Source organism: Aulonocara stuartgranti (assembly GCF_965226115.1).
Source record: "Aulonocara stuartgranti genome assembly, chromosome: 12".
In the NCBI taxonomy this organism is placed as follows: Eukaryota; Metazoa; Chordata; class Actinopteri; order Cichliformes; family Cichlidae; genus Aulonocara; species Aulonocara stuartgranti.
Window position 1 is genome coordinate 28897260 of NC_138948.1, and position 20601 is coordinate 28917860.

The 20601-nt window shown below is 40.4% G+C and overlaps 1 protein-coding gene across 1 annotated transcript in view; it reads left to right on the plus strand.

The window, feature by feature from the left end:
• Nucleotides 1-20601, plus strand: part of LOC309719252 (voltage-dependent N-type calcium channel subunit alpha-1B-like) — a 327817-nt gene that overhangs the window by 255133 nt on the left and 52083 nt on the right. Inside the window, exons 37-41 of the mRNA XM_082555244.1 lie at nucleotides 10101-10251; nucleotides 11593-11720; nucleotides 12891-12987; nucleotides 19408-19513; nucleotides 19755-19862. Of these exons, the coding sequence (XP_082411370.1) occupies nucleotides 10101-10251; nucleotides 11593-11720; nucleotides 12891-12987; nucleotides 19408-19513; nucleotides 19755-19862 (590 nt within the window). The remainder of the gene's footprint in view (nucleotides 1-10100; nucleotides 10252-11592; nucleotides 11721-12890; nucleotides 12988-19407; nucleotides 19514-19754; nucleotides 19863-20601) is intronic.

A 20601-nucleotide genomic window follows, 5' to 3' on the forward strand; every position in this document is an offset into this window, starting at 1 on the left:
AGATGGACCTCCCCCACCCTCATTCAGATCTGGCGTTTGGAATTATTTTGGTTTTCATGTGACGTATGACCCTGAAGGTAAGCGAGTCATGGACTAAAGTAAAACAGTATGTTGGATGTGCCATGCAATGCTTAATTAACTAGTGTGTTAGCGCAGTTAGCTCGTTAACGTGTTGGCCGTCTAGCCCCATGCACGGGGCGATCGGCGGTAGCTCGTTAACGGAGATTTGCCGTGTTGTGGCGTTAAGGTCATTTCAACGAGATTAACCTGAAAGCACTAGTGGGAACACAACGAATATGACTGCACATTTACGCCGACATCATCCTAGTGCAAAGTCAAAAACAACAAGCATGCTACTAACTTTAGCAGAGTCATTTAGACAGCTGTTAGCACGTGATTCTCCTTATGCTGCTGAGAATATAGCCCAGAAGAAGCGGATAGTATAGCTTTTATTTTGGAAAGAGACATTTCTCTGTAATAAACTCTCTTTTCCAAAGATGAGTGATTCCTCAATCAGATACAGGGCTTGCAAAATCGCTAGCCCGACGTCCCGGAGCTAGCGATCTTTCCAGTCGGGCTACAAAAATCTCTCTGCCCTGCCCGTCGGGCTATTGTAGGAAAAATATATGTCAATGCTTTTGCATTCTTTCAGAAATGTAGCTGGGTAATTATGTCATTGGCATCGGTGAGCCACTGTTAATATGTGACATATTGAAATCGCGTTTGAATTTGCGCTTGTTTTTTTGCTTTCACTTTGCAATGACAGCACTGATCTGTGAGTGATGATAATTTGTGCACCAATTCCTCTGACATCGTCTTATTAATTGTTAGCTTACTATGCAAACATGACAAGTGAAATCTCCCGCAGCAAGCTTAAACATGTGAGAGGTTGATCGCGCAGAGAATCGCTGAGCTTATGTGAGTCCGTGTGTAAAAGTAGCAGTATATATATTTTAGTTCTGCTGAGCCAAATAAGACAGGTCGGGGTGAAGAAGTGACAGCCAAAGAAAAGCTTACCACAAAACGGAGAAGTTATGACAAATGAGACTATAAGGCAAAAAGAAAGTGCAGCTTTATGGTTTCATGGACAAAAGAATTTCTGTGGCTGCAATATGACGAGCTAAATAACCAGGGGTGCACATAAGTGGTCCGCAGGTGCGCATTCGCTGTCAAAATAAAAAACGCGCACAAGGGTTAGGGTTAAATTTAAAAACTGTACTTTTGAGTTAAAATATATATTTATAATTTTAATAAATGACAAATTAAAAAGGCATGAACATTTTTTTGTATCGAAAAAATATCGAACCGTGACACCAAAGTAGAGATGGCACGATACCACTTTTTTATGTCCGATACCGATATCATAAATTTGGATATCTGCCGATACCGATATGAATCCGATATAGTGTTTTTTAATCAACAAAACTGTTTTTTAAATATCTTGCTGCATTTTGTATAAGTTCATACTCAAGTTTAAAACAACAACTACACTAAAGCTATTCTGTTATACCTGTATGCAAAAGAGAATATTTCATAGTTCAGCAATACTGATCAATCTAATAAACTTAAACCTACACCATCCTCCCTATTCTGGTATTTTAAAGAGTACTTAGCATAAATATTAAGCAACCTAACTAATAGGGTTCCAACTCCCAGCAACAACAAAAATAAATAAATAAAAAATAGGGAACCACCCCTCACGCGCCACCTCATGATGCTTAATCGACGTAATCAACCTTAATTTGATGCAGTGTGAAAAAAAAATGCACAGAAATCAATTATTTTTCAAGAAATATTAAATAGATTCAACAGCTTTCTTCAACAAAATTGCAGACTGCACAGATGGTACCTTCCCAAAGGGAAGTACTATAGCTTACTAGGGTATATTAGACTTAATAGTTACTATATACAGTAATTGACTTCTATTCATTTTACATCAAATTAAAACTTTGGGTGTCAGATAATTAATTATTAAAAACAAGACATTTTAAATGAGAATAAGAAAGAAAAGTATGTCTTTGTGTCCCCTTTTCCCTGTTAATGCCCTATCGGCCCCCCTGGCTAAACTTTGCTAGATCCGCCCCTGCACAGCTACCAGCGTCAGCTACGTAGAAAAAGATCCTCGAGTAGAAAGTAATATTAAATAAATTCTAACAACAGCTGATCAAGCTTAAACGTGCTGCTGTTGTTCAGCCGCTGGTTTCCTCTTTCTGGTGCAAAGTGGGCCAAAAGCAAACAAGAGACACGGACTCGCGACAGAAAAGCCGATCAGCTGATCATTGATCAGTTTCATGATTGAAGTAGCAGCAAGAAGAGGCAGTCGCTCCATATATCGCTTGTTAAGCTTAACGCAGGAATGCTTTACAAACATTCAGAGATGGACTTACACACTTGCTTTACTTCTCTCGGGGATAACTTTGTCGGAGATGAAATGCCGGGTAGCTAGCGAAGCTCCACATGCTATCCAGACCACCGACAGGTCCCGCATGCCACAGCCGCTCTATCACGTGATGCATACTGCTCCGACGTGCTAACGTTCTGAGGTGAGTTACGGCGTGTTGCAAGTTTTGTGAGGTGCTTTCGTGATATTTAATGGATCGGATTACATTTTTTATTTTTCTCCGATATCCGATCCAGTAATTTAGGTCAGTATCGGACCGATACCGATACATAATATCGGATCGGTCCATCTCTACACCAAAGTATCGAACCGAACCGAACCGTGAATTTTGTGTATCGTTGCACCCCTACTAACCACCTTGCCACCGTGCTGCCTAGTTTTATTTATTTATTTTAGTTCATTTTCTCCTATTTGATCACTTTGATTTCTTGACTATTATTATTTCACAGAAAATCAACTAATGTACTTTTCCTCCCTTTTTGTCATCAAGGAATTCACACACACACTCACAGGCTGGTCACTCGCCCCCACCTTTCTCTCTCTCTCTCTCTCACACACACACACACACCTTTTACTCCTCCTTTGTTCCACCTGTGAACCCGCCCCTCGAGGCTGGCTCACACACACCTCATGCTTCTCGCAGTCCCATTCAAACTTTTTGCGTTCCTCTGCTGATTCAGGACAACGCCCTGATCAGCACGCAGAGCAGATGCCGTCCACTCACACTTCACAAAACTAGGACAATTAGGCTCACAAACTTCGGATCGCGCCACATTTGCCTCACAAATTATTCAAACTGCGCCACGGACTTGATAACGCGGTTTCTCTTCCCCAGAAAAAAATAAAACCAAATTCAACTCCCCTATCCGGTTGTTCAGTCTGATGTCACTAGCCGTGTCTGGGTCTAAACTCCGCTGCAGGTCCATATATCAAACGATCACTGTGGCATTACTGAGAGTTGAAAAACCGTCTAAAGTCTTTCATCTTTAATAAAATGATCAGCGTTCTGCTCTACCAGGTGTAACAATTGAGTTTAACATCCAGGCATCCATGAAAACGGAATTTATGACATTTAACGGAGTTAGAAGTTAGCAGGGAGTTAGCTCGCTAGCTTCTATCTAAATACAATATAGCATGGCCTGACTGCGGGGTTTTGGAAACAAATTAAAACGTACAGCTTTCTTATCACTTCCAGCATAAATGAAGACAGAAAACTAAACAGCAGTGACGTTTGTAGGGTTACTGAAGTTGGGCTAGCTGGTATATAATGATGTGCTACGTGACCGCTAGCGACATAGCTATGTTAGCATAATATAAACAAGCTAACTTTTTTTTCCACTCGATAAAAGTTAACGTGAGTTTTCTCGGTGGTCAGAAACAAATGTAATCGCATGGCAGGATGCTGTAAAAGGACCAAACTTCAGCCAGGAGAACAACTGAGATAATCCATCCACAATACGAGGTTAGTCATTCATATACTGCTGCATGGGCTGGGCTGTAGTTACATCCTAAGGTTTTAAAAACTGAGCTTAAATAAATGATTAGCGGTAATAAAAGCCGAGGGAGGTCAACAGGGATCACTGACTGTTTTAGGAGCTTTTTGAGATCAAATAGAAGAAAATACATAACATTAAACATGTTAACAACACAAAAGCCATATTAAACGCAGACTACTTTAGACCCGGAAGTAGGATTCGTCGCGTCATCACTGAACAACCGGATTGAATTCACAGTTTGCAACAATTCGTGACACGATCTCCTGCCACGATTTCTACACACCACAAATTATTTTTGTTACTTTAATTGACTCCCGTACTTCGGACAAGACACAGACTCTAACTGCGCTATTACACACACTACACAGTCTACACAGTCTACAGCCCATCAGTGGGCTGAGCCAAGCAGTTGTACTCTCACTAACGAAGCAACTTGCCCCCACTCTCATGCAGGTTATCAACCGCGACTAGGATCCAACACCTAGCTTTAGTTATTTAAGGCATCCCCGGTGCCTAGGTAACCACCCTGGATCTCCTGCCCTCACAGGTCCTACCCCCGTGTCCGAGAATAGGGGGAGCAACCAAGCCCGGAACACACGTGTCCCTCAGCCGGCATCGAGGCCTTAAACCCCGCTTTCTAACTAATAGTAACACACGTTTCCTGCTATAACGCACGGGGACGGGTCACAACACCGCCACTTTTTTTCTAATGACTAAGACGGATCACACACCGCCGTGGATGAAACACTGATTCTACTAATCCGTAACAAACGTCTCCTGCTTTAACGCACTGAGATTTTCTTACGACGCGCTAAACATCAACCTGAAGTTCTTAGCAAAAGTCTCTTGCTTTAGTCGTGCTGGGACGGACCCTAGCCGCCTCTTTATTCTACTGAGTGAATTTACACTGCGATACGTTCAACTTAGCGAACAGATAATTTAGGCTTTAAACAATATGCACGGTTCGTAAATAAATGGGTTGTGCTTACCTTTTAATCATGTGAGCTAGCTCTCTGTTTGCCTCGTTTCACGATCTCAGCTCTGCCAATTCATCCTCTCTGGGCCTCGAGCGAATCCCCAGGTTTCACAGCACTAAAACTGTTGCGAAATCAGTTTCACCCCAGTGCTTTTTATTCCTCGGGCATCCAGAGATGGCAGCGGAACTCAGTAGTCATTTCACAAAACCCTTATTCATCTTTATTCATCTTCATTTAAGCATGCATCTTCTAGAAGGGGAGATGTACAAGGCCGGTGTCCCTCTGCAGATCTTCACTGCTTTGTCTGTGAAACACAGTTTTGTAGAAGTGACCCCATCATAAAACTCCCATGGTGTGCTGCAAACTCTGTGTCTGTGTGTATGCACGAGCATGTGAGTGCCTGTGTGTGCGTGTACTAGGGCTGCCACGATTAGTCGACTAGTCACGATTACGTCGACTATCAAAATCGCCGACGACTGATTTAATAGTCGACACGTCGTTTGAAGCTTTGTAAGATCCCAAAAGACGCAGGAATAAGTAGCAGGATTTAAGAATGTAATAACGGACTGAAACAGAAGATGGCAGCACTGCATGTACAAGGATGCCAGCTGCCGTTAAACCCCGAAGAAGAACATATTTTCAGACGAGAATGTAGCTGTGTAAACCTCAAATATCTGCTCAGTTTATCAAGACACCACATATTTTCAAAAGCGCTCCGACGTTTTCGGAGACATCTGTTACCCACTAGCTCGATAGCTAGCCGGGGGCTAGGCTCACTAGCGCCGTGAGAACACCGCACTCCCGGCTTCAAACCCACCGCCGTCTTTCGCTACTCAGGTTAAACATGATATATGAGTCACTTAGATAACTTAAAATGTTATTGTTTGGCTTTTTTCAATATTTTATTTGTTCCTGAGTAAATCGGTTTGGCTGAGATTAAAGTTTTTACACAGCTGAATAAACGTCAAGCAGACAGCTGATTATCAGAAGTATGAGATGCTCGAGAATTTACTCCGGTGTCCTGTTATATTTTAGATAGCAAGGAGTTTATTAAACTTCACCAAAACAATCTGCAAACTTCATTAAAATTTAACAAACTATCATCTTGTCTTTATTTTTAGTTAGCACATACCTTAAACACTTAAAGCTGTAAGCTAATGATAGTTATATAAGAGCAGATGCTGCTGGTGCAATAAGCTGTACGTTTTATGTCCAGTGGATGATGATCTGATTAGTCGACTAATCGCAAAAATAATCGGTGACTAGTCGACTATCAAAATAATCGTTTGTGGCAGCCCTACGTGTACCCGTGAGTGAGTGTGCGAGTGTAACAGTTTAAGCACTGTGTGTGTGTGTTTCTGCGTACGTGACTTCCTGCTGGACATAAAAGTAATCTCCTAAGCTACAAGCTTCATTCTGTATCAAGCTTCATTCCGTAGTCGGTATTCGTAGCCAGCCTCGTTAATGATCTCCTTGAGGGGATTCAGGCCTATGCATAACAGCAGTGGGGTAGATACGGGACTTGATGGCGACTTGTGCTATCAGCTTGAAGTTGGCCTCTATTGTTTTTTGCCACACCCCCATGAGTCCCTGATGAAGGCTCTTCAGGTCCTGTTGATCTTGTACAGTTCTAGGCATTCCAGGATCCAGGTGTGGGATATTGAATCATAGGCCTTCTTGTAGTCAATCCAGGTGCACAGGTTGGTCAGTCTAGTCTTGCAGTCTATGATGTCTGACAGGAGCTTCCATGTGGTACTGTTATTCAAGATTCAAGATTTTTATTTGCCATTTGCACACAGGACCAACAGTCCATACACATTGGAATTCTTGTGCATAGCTCTCCAGGTCAAATTATTCTTTACAAAGTAAAAACAAAGCAACTAAAAAAGAGAATAGAAATAAAGAAAAGAATGGAGCAATCATTGTATTTACTATATACAAAACACACTGTACAGAGAGGGTGGTAATACACTTCTTAGCACTGAACATATAATATTGCACATTTTCACAAATCTGTTTCACAGATCTGTTTCAGTGAGTATATTGCACATTAATCAGTGATTTATCCCATTGTATATTGAAATGAGGTGAGGTAGTGCTGTGTTATTTTAAGTGTTCAGTGTTTTTTTATGTTATGCCATCAGTCTGACTGTTGTATGTTGAGTGTTATGTTGAATATTCAGTGTTTGTGTTTTGCCATCAGTCTGACAGTTGCGGGGAAAAAGCTGTTGAAAAACCTTGTTCTGTGTGTGATGATGCTCTCAGCTCTGTTGTGTCTAAGGATGTATATACACTTTTTGTGTCTGAGCAGAGGGTGAACTAGATGGTGTGGGTCCCTGGTAATTCTCTCTGCTCTTTTTCAGCAGCGTTGTGTGTACAGAGAGTCCATGGAAGGAAGTTTTGTTCCTATGATCCTCTCCGCAGACTTTATGACTCTTTACTGTTATAGGACTTTTCCCTTCTGGGGGTCCTTGGGGATCAGGACTGTCTGGCCTTCATTTAGCCATTCTGGATGTCTCTCATCAACTAGCAGCTGGTTCATTTGTACTGCCAGATGCTCGTGAAGTGCAGTCAGCTTCTTCAGCCAGTAGGCATGAACCATCCCAGGGCCTGGTGCTGTCCAACTCTTCATACTGGAGATCCTTTCTTGGATATCTGCCACTGTGCTGGTTACTGAACCCTGTTCAGGGAGGTCTCTGTGGTCTGCTCTTTGATCCACTATCCGCTGAGTATTGCTGTTATGGATGGCGTCCTTCTCCCATATGTCCTTCCAGTATTGCTCGGTTTCCAGCCTTGGTGGTGCTGTTCTTATATTATTCCCTTGCCACTGAGAGTACACCCTGGCTGGTTCTGTGGAGAAAAGCTGGTTTATTCTCCTGCCTTCAATCTATTTGGTGTACATCTTCAAGCGGCTGGCCAAGGCTGTGAGTCGTTTCTTGGCAGTTTCCAAGGCCTCAGGTATGGACAGCTTGCTGTACTTCTTAGGCACCTTCATTGCACATTTCTGCACCTCTGATAGTTGGCTAACCTCCCTCCATGCTATCTTGATCTTGGTCTCTAGTCTCCTTCTCCATGGTCTGCACTGCTTCTTGTAGCTGTTCAGCTTGTAGCCAAGCATCTAACTGATCACTGTTGCCGTGGTGTAGATCAGTTGGTTAGCCTTGGTAGTTGAGGTAGGTAAGCACTTGAGGTAGGTAAGGTTGAGGTAGGCTGTATTCACAACATCTAGTAGATCTAGGTTACTTCACGTAGGGTACCTCACGTAGTCTTGGTAACCGGCTACGGAGGATCCAGGTTTCAAACTTCACCATGATTCTAGTCGTGTCCAAATTCATGGGCTGCATCCTCCTGAGGACCCCGCCTTTGCGGTCTACGTAGGCCAGGTCCTCAGTAGGTTGGGTAGACCGGAAGTAAACGACTGTGAAATTGGACGGTCTTGCCTTCTGATGCTGTCTCGATGGAGTTTAATGAACTCGGCCGTCTGCTCCTTGCTATCTAAAATATAACAGGGCACTGGCGTAAATTCTCGACCGTCTCACACTTCTGTTTAATCAGTTTTCTGTTTGATGTTTTTTCAGCTGTGTGAAAACCACCCAGGGCATTTATAAACACACCCGAAACTCTGGCTGATTGGGTCCCACACCCAATTTCACACCTTGGCTCAGGCGATTAGAGGATCATCAGGGGGTCCTTTTGTCCCTCTGTGGGGGGTCACTCCCACTAGGTTTATATCTGGGACTCTCCACCATTTGACCTTAGAACTGAAGAAGCTTCTCGGATGAGAGGTGAAACGTCTTCAAGCAACTTAAAGAAGTCCAGACGCTTTTCTTTGCAAGCTCCTTTGACCCTGAAAACCATACATTTCACACCTGAGCCTCAACTCTCGCGGCCCAGTACCAAACGACTCACGGACCGGTACCGGTCCAAGGCCCGGGGTTTGGGGACCCCTGCTCTTAATTGTTGTGACGCGTGTTCGAAATGCAGAGAGGTGCGCTGGATTTGCCACACGGAGCAGTGCGAGAGTAAAGCATGAGGGAGGGGCTAATAATCGGCTCAGTCATTTTTAATGATCGTTGAAAGCCCAGATCGTAATCGTGATTAAAATTCAATTAATTGAGCAGCCCTACTTTGTCGCGTCGCTGTGACGTAATCGGTCTACAAATGCGTCCTCAGGAGGATGCAGCCCATGAATTTGGACACGACCTCTATCTCTCAGGTCAGTTCCTCTCGTACACCATGGGCCTCTTAGCTGCATTTTTGATCAGCGCTCTCCTTGCTCGTCCTGTGAGTTTAGGTGGACGGCCTTATCTTGGTAGGTTTACAGTTGTGCCATGCCATACTCCTTCCGCTTCCGAATGATCGGTTGAACAGTGCTCCGTGAGATGTTCAAGGCTTGGGAAATGATTTTGTAGCCAAAGCCTGCTTTAAATTTCTCAATAACTTTATACCTGACCTGTCTGGTGTGTTCTTTGGACTTCATGGTGTTGTTGCTCCCAATTTTCTCTTAGACAACTTCTGAGGCCGTCACAGAGCAGCTATATTTGTACTGACATTAGATTACACATAGGTAGACTCTATTTAGTCATTAGCACTCATCAGGCAATGTCTATGGGCAACTGACTACACTCAGACCAAAGGGGGCTGAATAATTACGCACACCCCACTTTGCAGTTATTTATTTGTAAAAAATGTTTGGAATCATGTATGATTTTCGTTCCACTTCTCACGTGTACACCACTTTGTATTGGTCTTTCACGTGGAATTCCAATAAAATTGATTCATGTTTGTGGCTGTAATGTGACAAAATGTGGGAAAGTTCAAGGGGGCCGAATACTTTTGCAAGCCACTGTGTGTTTGTGTGTGTGTGTGTGTGTGTGTGTGTGTGTGTGTGTGTGTATATATATATATATATATATATATATATATATATCTCGATATATCGCGCTTTAATAAGAAACACACTGTTCTTTTTTCTGCAAGACATATTAGCATCAGACTGATCTTCCTTCACCGAAAATAGTCAAAAATCAACCATGTTATTTTAAGTCAAGTCAAGTTAAAATTTGTTTTTCAATAGCACATGTAAAAGATTAGTATACATCAAAGTGCTTCACAATAATTTTAAGTTTGTTGAAGCTGAATTGGGGTGATGCACAGTGTTGTCAATGACTTTATTCTAACCATTTCTGTTTCTCTCTTTCCTCTTCTCTCTCTATAATGGATCAGGAGTGCAACTGGAGAGGCTTGGCATGAGATCATGTTATCATGCTTGAGTCACCGTACATGTGATGAGCGATCAGGGACCCACGGAAAAGAGTGTGGCAGCGATTTTGCCTATTTCTACTTTGTCTCTTTCATTTTTCTCTGCTCTTTCCTGGTCAGTACTGAAGCCTAAATGTCGCCATTGCAGCTGACACATTTGATTGTTTAACTATTGGCCAAAGAGTTTAACTGACTCTTACTTCTGCTTTTTTATAATATTTACGTCTAAATTGCTGATCACAACACAGAGTAAATATAAAACTTACTGTAAAACCTCGCAGCTGCCCATCTTTAAGCCACCTAGTCAGAAATACACATGTGCTAGTTAGTCATCACACATATATTTGGGACAGAGTAATGATCATTACTGGTCATTTCCTCAAATTTTTAATGAATGAATAAATCAACACTTGTTAATGAGTTTTTGTTAGTACAGGATTTTTGCTCCCTGAGAAGATACACATCCAGTATTCCAGCTGTTTAATTTTTTACATACATGCCAGATCCAGTATGTGTAATCAATACATGATACTTAAAAATGTGTTTTCAAGCCACTTAAAAATACAAAATACAGCATATCTTTTTTAAAGTAGCAACAGTTATATTGCTAAAATATAATATTGACCCTCCTAGGACCTGGCGTCCTCATATGTGGACATCACATTTAGGGTTATTTAGACCAACATATACTCAATTTTGCTCTACAAGGGCCTGATATCTACTTACGAGAACATTATACTGCTACTGTTATACTGAAATTTTAAACGAATATCCTCATATGTGGCTCTCATTTTTCTTAGAAAAAAAACTGGTAAAAAAAAATAAATCTGGTAATTCTTTGTTTTTACATTAATTGGGTCCTAATCAACCCAAATATCAAAGAGAAATTAAAAATACATGCTGTGGAAGAGTTCAGGTCTTAGGAGGTTAAGATGTATGTCCTCTGTGTTTTTGGCATTATAAACTTCATTATAAACTGCTGTTCCATTTGTAATAAAACATTAAGACAGCATAAAAACAATGAAAGTGAAAAGTCATAATCAAAATATAACAAAAGGTTCTTAAAAAATGGAAACAAGAATAAATCAGAATCCACAGAATGCATAGAGGTGGCATTAAAGTTATTGAATTAAAAACAGTCGAAACAACGGTATTAAGCTTTTTTTGAAGCAGTTTTTAAATGTAGATAGATATATTCTAAAGGGAACTGTGGGCATGTTTGCACATGTTTGCAATTACAATTAAGTGTTTTTGTTTGCTTAACATCGATAATACTGTGAAGAACTATTTCAACATGTTTACATCAGTATCTTGTCTAGTTAGATAACATTTCATCTGTGAAATCCTAGAATTTAGTGTTAGCTTTTATTAGAATATCATAAAACATAAAAATACATGTCTGTTATTTTTTATATTTCAAAACAACAGGTCTAACTACCTTATGTCTGTCTTCTAGATGCTGAACCTGTTTGTGGCAGTCATAATGGATAACTTTGAGTATCTGACCAGAGACTCGTCCATCCTGGGGCCTCATCACCTCGATGAGTTTATCCGGGTTTGGGCTGAGTACGACCCAGCTGCGTGGTATGTTCAAGCCTTCATCTGGCCCCAGAGAACAGAATGCACAGTAAAGTGAAGGAAAAACCTCTCTAGCCTTACTCCTCTCTCCCCTGTTTGTGACTACGGTGACTGAACAAGGCCTCATTCCTGTACCTTGTTGTTTGCAGTCAGCCCTCTGATAATTATTGGGATTTTGTTTTTTTGTTTATTGTTTTGTTTTGTTTTGTTTTATTTTGGAAGCTGTCCTGAACGGTTGTTTATTTATGTGCTTGTTCTTTTCCGCAGCGGACGGATTTCCTATAAGGATATGTACAATTTGTTACGCATTATCTCACCCCCCCTTGGCTTAGGGAAGAACTGCCCTAATAGGGTAGCATACAAGGTTTGCAAATACCAGACATTTCCATCACTAGGGTGCTTTGTGTACCTCTATGCCAAGAGAATTTTAACTGAATGGCTGTGCACCAATGAAATCGCCTTTACACTAGCACTTGCCCCTTCAAACTGTCTGGCTTTGATGATCCTGGAGTGGAAACAAAGTTTTCAAAGCCGCGGCACTGTCCCAACATGCTGCCTGCCATAAGACTTTCTTCTGTCTGTAATGTTTTAACTGCAGACTGCAATTTACTCTACAAACTGAGCCTTCAAAAGTCTTAAATTCAATTCAGTTATGGCAAATCAAAATCAGCAAGAACAATGTGATCTTTTTTGTACATGTCTGCCTCGTGAAAGTTAGGCTATGAGCAACCACAGCAGATTTCAGGCTGGCATTGAAACCTTTGTCTCCGTACACCCTGGTTGTAGTACCAGTGAGATGTCTGCAAGCATGCTGTGGCAGACATCCCCATTATACTGCTCTCATCTCTCTTCCCTTTCATCAGCATCCTGTGTGGGTCTGAACATTGTCCCATTTTTCTCCCCTCCTCCCCTGACTCACTCTTTACCATTCCATGTTTCCTCTCAGGAATCCTGAGCTCCATGGCGATGCATCCATCCCTGCGCCCTGACACAGTGGCCGAGGATGGCATATACCTTCCATCTCACTCAAGGAAATCTATTAACAACAGATTTCTGTTTTTCCTTTCCATTATTCTGCTGTTTTGTTGATTTCTTTTTATTTATTTTCCCCTTCTCTAACTTCCCATCCATCTCTGTTTGCATTCTATTTATGTTTTGATTTCCTACCCTGTGAAGTGGCCGTATCAAGTACCTCGATATGTATCAGATGCTGCTCCACATGTCCCCACCCTTAGGTTTGGGAAAGAAATGTCCGCCAAGAGTCGCCTACAAGGTAGACCCTCCTCTTCCGCCACTTTCTTCCCCCTTCTCAACAATCTTTTTTCCATTGGCGTGAACTCAAGCCAATGTCTTTGCTCTGCACTATTCCCACATTTCTTTGTTTTGCTAGTGCTCTGATATTTTGAGTGTAAGTCACTCATCTTTTCTGTCTTACGGTTTTGCTAATAGTATCTGCTGCTTTGGGTTAATACCCATCCCTAATTATAAGAACATAGCCCTTAATAAAGAATGCTTGATTAAGATATATAATGTATATGGAGGGAAATTGCTCCGTTGCATCACTATTTCCTTTCAGTGGTATACCCTAGTTTGGTTTTTATTTTGTGGAGCAGTGAGTTTTGCGTGCATGCGTGCGTGCGTGTGCGTATGTGTGTGCAATTATGTATGTCCAGGTGTGTGTGTGTGTGTGTGTGTGTGTGTGGGTATGTCTAGCTTCTGCTGCTTTTCTGTGGAAGAAATGTTTTGTATATGTGCTTTTGACTCTGTGGTTCTGTCTGTACTGCTACTACTTTTTTTTCTCTCATTTTTCTGTCATATCATCTCAGTCTGTTCACTGTGTGGAAATATCTGTTGTGTGCATGTGTCTGTGTATGTTTCTTTCTTTCTTTTTGTGTTAGAATATTAGAGGTGCTAAACCTTGATTTAACCTCTACACTATTTCTAGCTGATCACATTATCTTTATCCGGATAGCCAATCTAAATAATGAAATTTGCATGTTAACACAGGGGCAAATGCAAACAATGTAGTCATATACAGTGACTAAGTTACATTTGAGGAAATCTTTACACTGTGGTCAACTTGTTTATAAGGTTTAAAGACATTGAACAGGAATTTCCAGCAGGATTTCTGTATTGATTACTCAATTACTCAAACATTTTCATCTTCACCAATGTGTAACACTGATGTGCGTGTTTCGAATACTCCCAGATCAAAAAAGGATTTGGCACCAAAGAGCTCAATGATTTGGACCAGTAGGTTCGGCTACGTACAGGAGAGGCGAACTGAATGAGACTCAGACAACCGCGAGTTTTGAAAAATAACCGGAATTGTATTTTTCTTCTCAATTAGAAACAACAGGACATTATGACAAACATACAAAACATTTACAAATGAAATTATCCCCTTTCGGTACCAGTACTCTCTTAATAATACCTTTTGGCAAAATCACAGTAATCACTCGATGAGAAAGAAATCTTACCTGGGTGCACCCTTTCTGGAAGTACAGTTCACATCCAACAATGAACCACAATTTCAATCATCAGCATGTAAATGTTAACACTTATTTGCATTTTCACAGACTTCGTTTACAAATAGCAACAGTTAATCAGCTGGAGGGTTATTTCCGACAGCTCACACTCACTTTTGTTCACATTCATGGAATGTACAGAGTCCGTAAAACGAGTCCTTAAAACCACCCGCCCGTGAGTCCAGAGGGATGTGTGTGAAGAAGGGGGACTACGAGTACAAAATGGCGTGGTGTGTTTCTGTTTTGTTGCATCTGGCCTACCACACTCTGATGTGCAGGACAGAACAAAGTCATTTGGTCCTTCAACGGGGTTGGCTCGCCATCAATTTCAGGATCCGTTGGAATGCACCAGGAAGATACAAACCAAAGAAACAAAAAAAAAAAACAAAACCAAACAAAAAAAACCCTGACCTGTCAACGACAGTGTCATGGGACATATTAAGTTCCTCATAAAATCACAATTCACACATTCGCTTCAACTACTGGGTTTCAGTAAATTGAACAAAGTTTCCTACAGAACATTTCTAAACAATTATCATTAAACACTGGAACATTTTACTTGCAAGGCATTCATGAAACACAGATAAATAATGAACAAGTAAAACACTTTGCTCACCGATCTCAGAATTAGAAAGACGGAGCAGCGCGAGATGGCGCACGACTCGTCTTAGCAATATACATACAGTAAAACAATCTTTCATAAACGGCGAGTGCTAGCTCTCCGTCTATATTACTCTTTTTCACACCTCGTCTCAGTAAATCGCCGTGTCTCGTTTCCTCACTAGCTTGCTCGTGGAAGGTTCGCGAGCGAGAGAGAGAAGAGAAAAATCTGTGTCCTCCTAGGCAGGGGCGGCAGGCGGAGCCTGTACCACGTTTCAGCAGCTCATTGGCCTAGAGTAACACGTGTCTAAACCAGAACAGTTAACTCCTTAACTGCTGCACCTATGGTTTATTCATTACAAATGAAGTGTGCTGCTTAGATTAATGATTCTTTTCTTATTCTGGTATATTCTAGTTAAGCCATACTCAAATATGGGTTACAAATGTCACAATTATTACCAAAGACAGTCTGAGTAAACTAATAACAGAAAAGGCACATAACAGAGTGGGACTCATGTTGGAGCAAAATGACCATAAAAAAATTCTGAGATTTTTTTTTTTTTTACACATTTCAATAATTTTTTCCTGTATTTGTTAGTAAATTGGCGATCCTCGCCCCACCTTTACTCCTAAAGGACCTTTCTTGGATGCTGCTTTTGTACCAAATCATAATTACAATCACCCGTTGATATCACCTGTTTCAAATCACATCATTATTTAGCCAATTTACCTGATTACTAGCCCTAAATTGCTCCTGTCCCAACCTTTTTTGGAATGTGTTGCAGGTCTGAGTGACAGGTAAGGATGTATATTTACAAATGAAATTAAACTGACCAACCAAAACATAAAATATTTTGTGTTCATATTGTCTGCAATGAAATACAAGTCAAAGTCAATTTAGAAATCACTACTTTCTTTTTTTATTTTCTGTTTTCCTATTTTATTCCAGTTAAAACTCACCTCAGGTAGATATGCAAAAATGGACAAAATGTAGTGTGCCATTTACAAATGTTACATTACATTCATAATGGTTGTACAGTACTAGGCAAAGGTTGTAGGCACTTTAAAGAGTCTGGAATCTTTTATGCTCTACAATAACTCTAAAAGGTTACAGTTTGTATTTGTCAGAATACTGAGTCAGGTAGCCAGCACAGTTGAATTCAGTGAAGCTTTGTTAGTTACTTCTCGCTCCAATTATAAGAGCGTGCAAATGCATAACCATGTAAACAAAAAATGAAATTAACATCTCTCACCACTTACCTTGTTGTGTGAATGCCTCACCGGCATTCACACTATTGAGATCCTGTTTCTCTTTATTCTTCCTTTTTCTTTTTCTATTTGCTTCCCTACATTTTTTGCCGCTTAACTAGTCCCTCAGTTTTTATGCCATTATCACCATTCAAATTTTTACAGTTTCTATCAATTCTGCTCTTTCCAGCTCCCATTGAAGTGAATGGCACACATCCCATAAAACGCTCTAAGTGGCATGTTTTTGAACCTTAAGTACTTCCACATACTTTCACCTAGAACCACCATTCCACCTTTAAACCATTCTCCTGTTCTTCTGCTACTGCTGTCTAATTCAGCTTTTCCATAAGTTCTACCATTTCCCTTGAATTAATTTTTAACTTTTGTATGAATTATGAGGATTTGCATGGGTTGCTATCGTTGATATGGACTGAGAGTTAGAGTGCGTGCACTCTAAGCTCTGAAACCCTTCTTCATGTACGAACAAACTCCTGTTGCTTACTCAACTTTTGCTGAACCCACACGAATTATACATCAAAACGTAGGTATTTTTGTTGGCTTTAAGACAGTGTCACTATCATTATCGTGCGAGTTACGTTTTTTTCACAATTTGCCTCGAAGTGACACAAGGTCTGAAAACTTCCCATTCAAAGTCTATGGGGAGGTTGTGAAACTTAGAGCTGAAATTCTAACTGGAGGCATTTTTGAATCGTCATATCTCCTTAACAAAGCAAAGTTAAGACATGAGGCTTGTGCCAATATATCTTCAGACACTTTGAGTGTTCTAAACAGTTTTTACAATTATCTTATCGTTGAGCGATGAATTACGTTTGTTTGAGGGGCGGAAATCTGTCCTCTCAGTTTTCAAACTCTGGAAATGAAGCCGTGTGGTCATATCTCCGCGATGGAGGTACAAAGACCTATGTACCTCCGTCACAGTGAAAGTTCACCAAAGTCTGCTGATTCACCCAGTACAAAAATTATGCTTCTATCCCACCGACTTTTTGAGTTGCACAACATTTTGTAACACCAAAAAACGGCATTTTTCGCCTCTCACCGCAATCTAATTCTGACTCCTCATCACTCTGTTTTCTGAGCCCCCCCGCCCCTGTTCCAGGTGGCACAATTGGTTATGACACGGGTCTGCAGCCCAAATGTCTTGGGTTCAATTCCACCTTGTTCCACAGGTTTTTTTTTTTTAACTACAAATTAATACACTATCACAGTCCTGCAATTTATATTGCTAATTTATTACAATTCTGCTACGTTTTATGATTTTGGCAGCATTTCTAATATGGACCTCAGATTCTTGTTAATGCTCCATGGCAGAAATACATACAAGTACACAGCCTGATGAAGCAGACAGAAGTAGTACCTCTGATTGGTGGACTAAAATTTAGCAGAACCAGGTTGTTCTGCCTCTTTTCAGCAGAAGGTTCAGCGTTTTCACCTCTTATCAGCACAAATCTCAGCCTCTTCTGCTTTTTTTTTTTTTTTGTCAGAATTTTCAGCTTTTTCACCTTTTTTAGTTACGTGAGAACCAGTTTGGCTCAATGAGTAGCTGAAAAAATTTCAGCCTCTTCTGCTCTTTCAGAAGAATTTCAGCCTTTTCACCTTTTTCTAGCATACAGTTCTGCTTCTTCACCTCTTTTCACAACAATTCAGCTTCTTCAGCCCCCTGCACATTTTTTCTCTCATCATATCTCTCGTTGACACAAGAACTGCTATGGTTCAGTGAGATGAACAGCTGCTGTGAGATCTGTTGGTGCAGGTTTGAATCCTACTTGTGGCTGTTAGCACACTTCTGCTCTGCTTGCATGCACTCTGCTTTAGTGACACTGTTCAGTGTACCCTTTTTAAATAAACCAGTTTTCAGCAAACAGTTCAGCTTCTACACAGTTTTCAACAGATAGTTCTCCTTATTCTGCTGTTTTCAGATTCCACTACAAGGCATTCACACAGCATTTTCGCAGGAAATGCAACTTTTTCTAGTTTTTAACTGTTTGCCACTTTTCTGGATGGATGGACCTTTTGCGCATTAATATACCGTTTCTTTAATGATACACTGGAATGCTTTTTTTTTTCAAGATTCTTCAAAACTTGAAAATGCTCTGCCTTTAGATTTAGGTTTATGCTTTTTTTTAGCTTGTAAGCTTTGCCTTTGAGACAGCTCTGCAATAAAAAGGGGACGCGGAGATAGTGAAACAATTTTAACACTCCCTGGATTGTACTTATACCTCAAAAAGTTTGTTATGCCTAAAAATAAATGTAAAAAAAACCTCATGTTATAATTAGCCATAAAAATTACAGCTCTATTAACTGCTAAATGCAAGAAGGGTTGAACATGACCTAATGTGCTGAAAAGCATTGGAGCGGCTCTGCTGAACAAATACCATTTTCAAATGGTTATTTTTCTGCAAAAAATATTTATTTCATTGCATAAAAGACAAAACATATGTTGCTACAGGTAAATCTTTAATAGGTCAATTACTTCTGTTATTGTTAGTGGTTTGAGTTAAGGATTTTTTCTTTCCAGCTGATTGTGCAGCCTATGATTGTGTGTGTACATTTGCTAAAGTGAGTGTGTGGCCATGTGTAAAAAGGCCTGAGTGTGTGTATATGTTTGGCCCTCAGTTCTCCATCCCCGTTTCATTCTGACTCTGGTCTTCTTATTCTCTGCACTGCCACTGATAGCACATGTAGGTGAATGCTTTTTGTGTTCAGGGGAGCTCAACTCTTACAGCAACAATCCCATAGCATCCTTTATGCAAATAGTGGTTCCATTAATGCTGTATGAACCAAGTCTTCCTGCTAAGTCTGATCAAGCTTGGTGGAATTAACTCTTTGATGCTAGTATCCACTGTACATGTAGAGCATACTCAGCTTCTCAACTCCAAACTGATGATTGCTGCGATGGCAACCACAGAGTCGAGCTCCTGCGACTGTTGAAGCACCTTCATGGTTATGTGTTACATGCCTTCTCTCGCCTTTTTTTCGGTCAATGTCAGTCTTGCACCAGTGCCCTTTGACTTGCAACATAGTGCATACTGTAGCTAGTAGCAGTGTATGTCAATGTCTAGTTTGTCTCCTGTATATTCTTGTAGAGAAGGCTTTTTGTGTGCTGAAATATATCTCTGGAGCATTTCATCAATCTAGAGAAACTTGCACATAATAAACCAAATTTAGCAAAGAACCTGAATCATTTGAGGGGATAGGATCACTTCAGCACACAGACTGATTTCTCTGGGTGAAATTTATGTTTTTATTAAACAGTTTGTTATGATCAGTGACCTAATGTCTCTTTGTCTAACCCTCAGCGCCTCGTCAAAATGAATATGCCTATTGCTGATGACAACACAGTTCACTTTACCTCCACTCTGATGGCACTGATTCGCACAGCACTGGAGATCAAGTTGGCGTCAGGTTAGAGGCACATAATTATACACTGATAACACTGTGTAGACCCAAAATGGTCTAAGTAATCTTCAATGTTAACCCTAATCCTAACCTTATCTTTGGAGCAAAGCAAAAAGGACAGTTGTGGGGGGAAAAATAAATAGTTTTTGATGTGTGTCAGTTAGAATTATTACGTTATGGTTAAGGTTATCACTATTATGACAAGAGGTTGAGTCTCTTTTAATCTCTCTTGATTTTGTACTTGTAGGAATGGTAGCCCAGCGATTATGTGATGCAGAGTTAAAAAAGGAATTGTCCACAGTGTGGCCCAACCTTTCCCAAAAGACCATGGACCTGTTGGTCACGCCACATAAACGTAAGCAAATTATCAGAATTGTAATTTTCTATTCATCTATAGATGACATACATAAAAAAGTAGTCTTTTTCTTTTTTTTAAATTGTGGCACTTAGAGTTGATGCTAAAGAGAAAATTAATTAATAATTAATAATTAATTGACTTTTAATTGAACATTATAGTACCATTCCCAGACTCTGGTGTCCTTTCATAATACTATATTCATATTATATTCATAATACTCTTTAGTACACTATAGTATTAATACTCTGACTAGCAATTTTATATGATGGATCATGCAGAAAAAATAGAATTGGGCTGAAAGGTCTATTACATTGTTAAGTATTCAGGTTGTGTGTCGTGTTTTTAAAAAGTAACTAAGTAATAAAGTAACTAATTACTTTTGAAAATAAGTAATTAGTGAATTAACAACATTTATTTGTTGGTGAAGTAATCAGTAATTAGTAATTTTTTTTCAAGCAATTTGACCAACACTGGTCATCATGACTTTAAAAATTTCTGACCCAAGGTGCAGACAGTGACTACAATCAAGTATAGGTTTAATTAAAAAAGGCAACGGGCAAACAAGGCTTAGGAGTAGGTACCAATTAGCAGGTGGAGATCTGTGGTGAGTGGCAGGTTTTCAGTGGAGAGTGGGCAGGTAGGCAATTAGCAGTTAAGTCAATGAATCCATAGGAAGTGGTGGGCTATGAGAGTGACAAAGGCTTATAACCAGCTGTGAACTACTGACTCCTCAAGG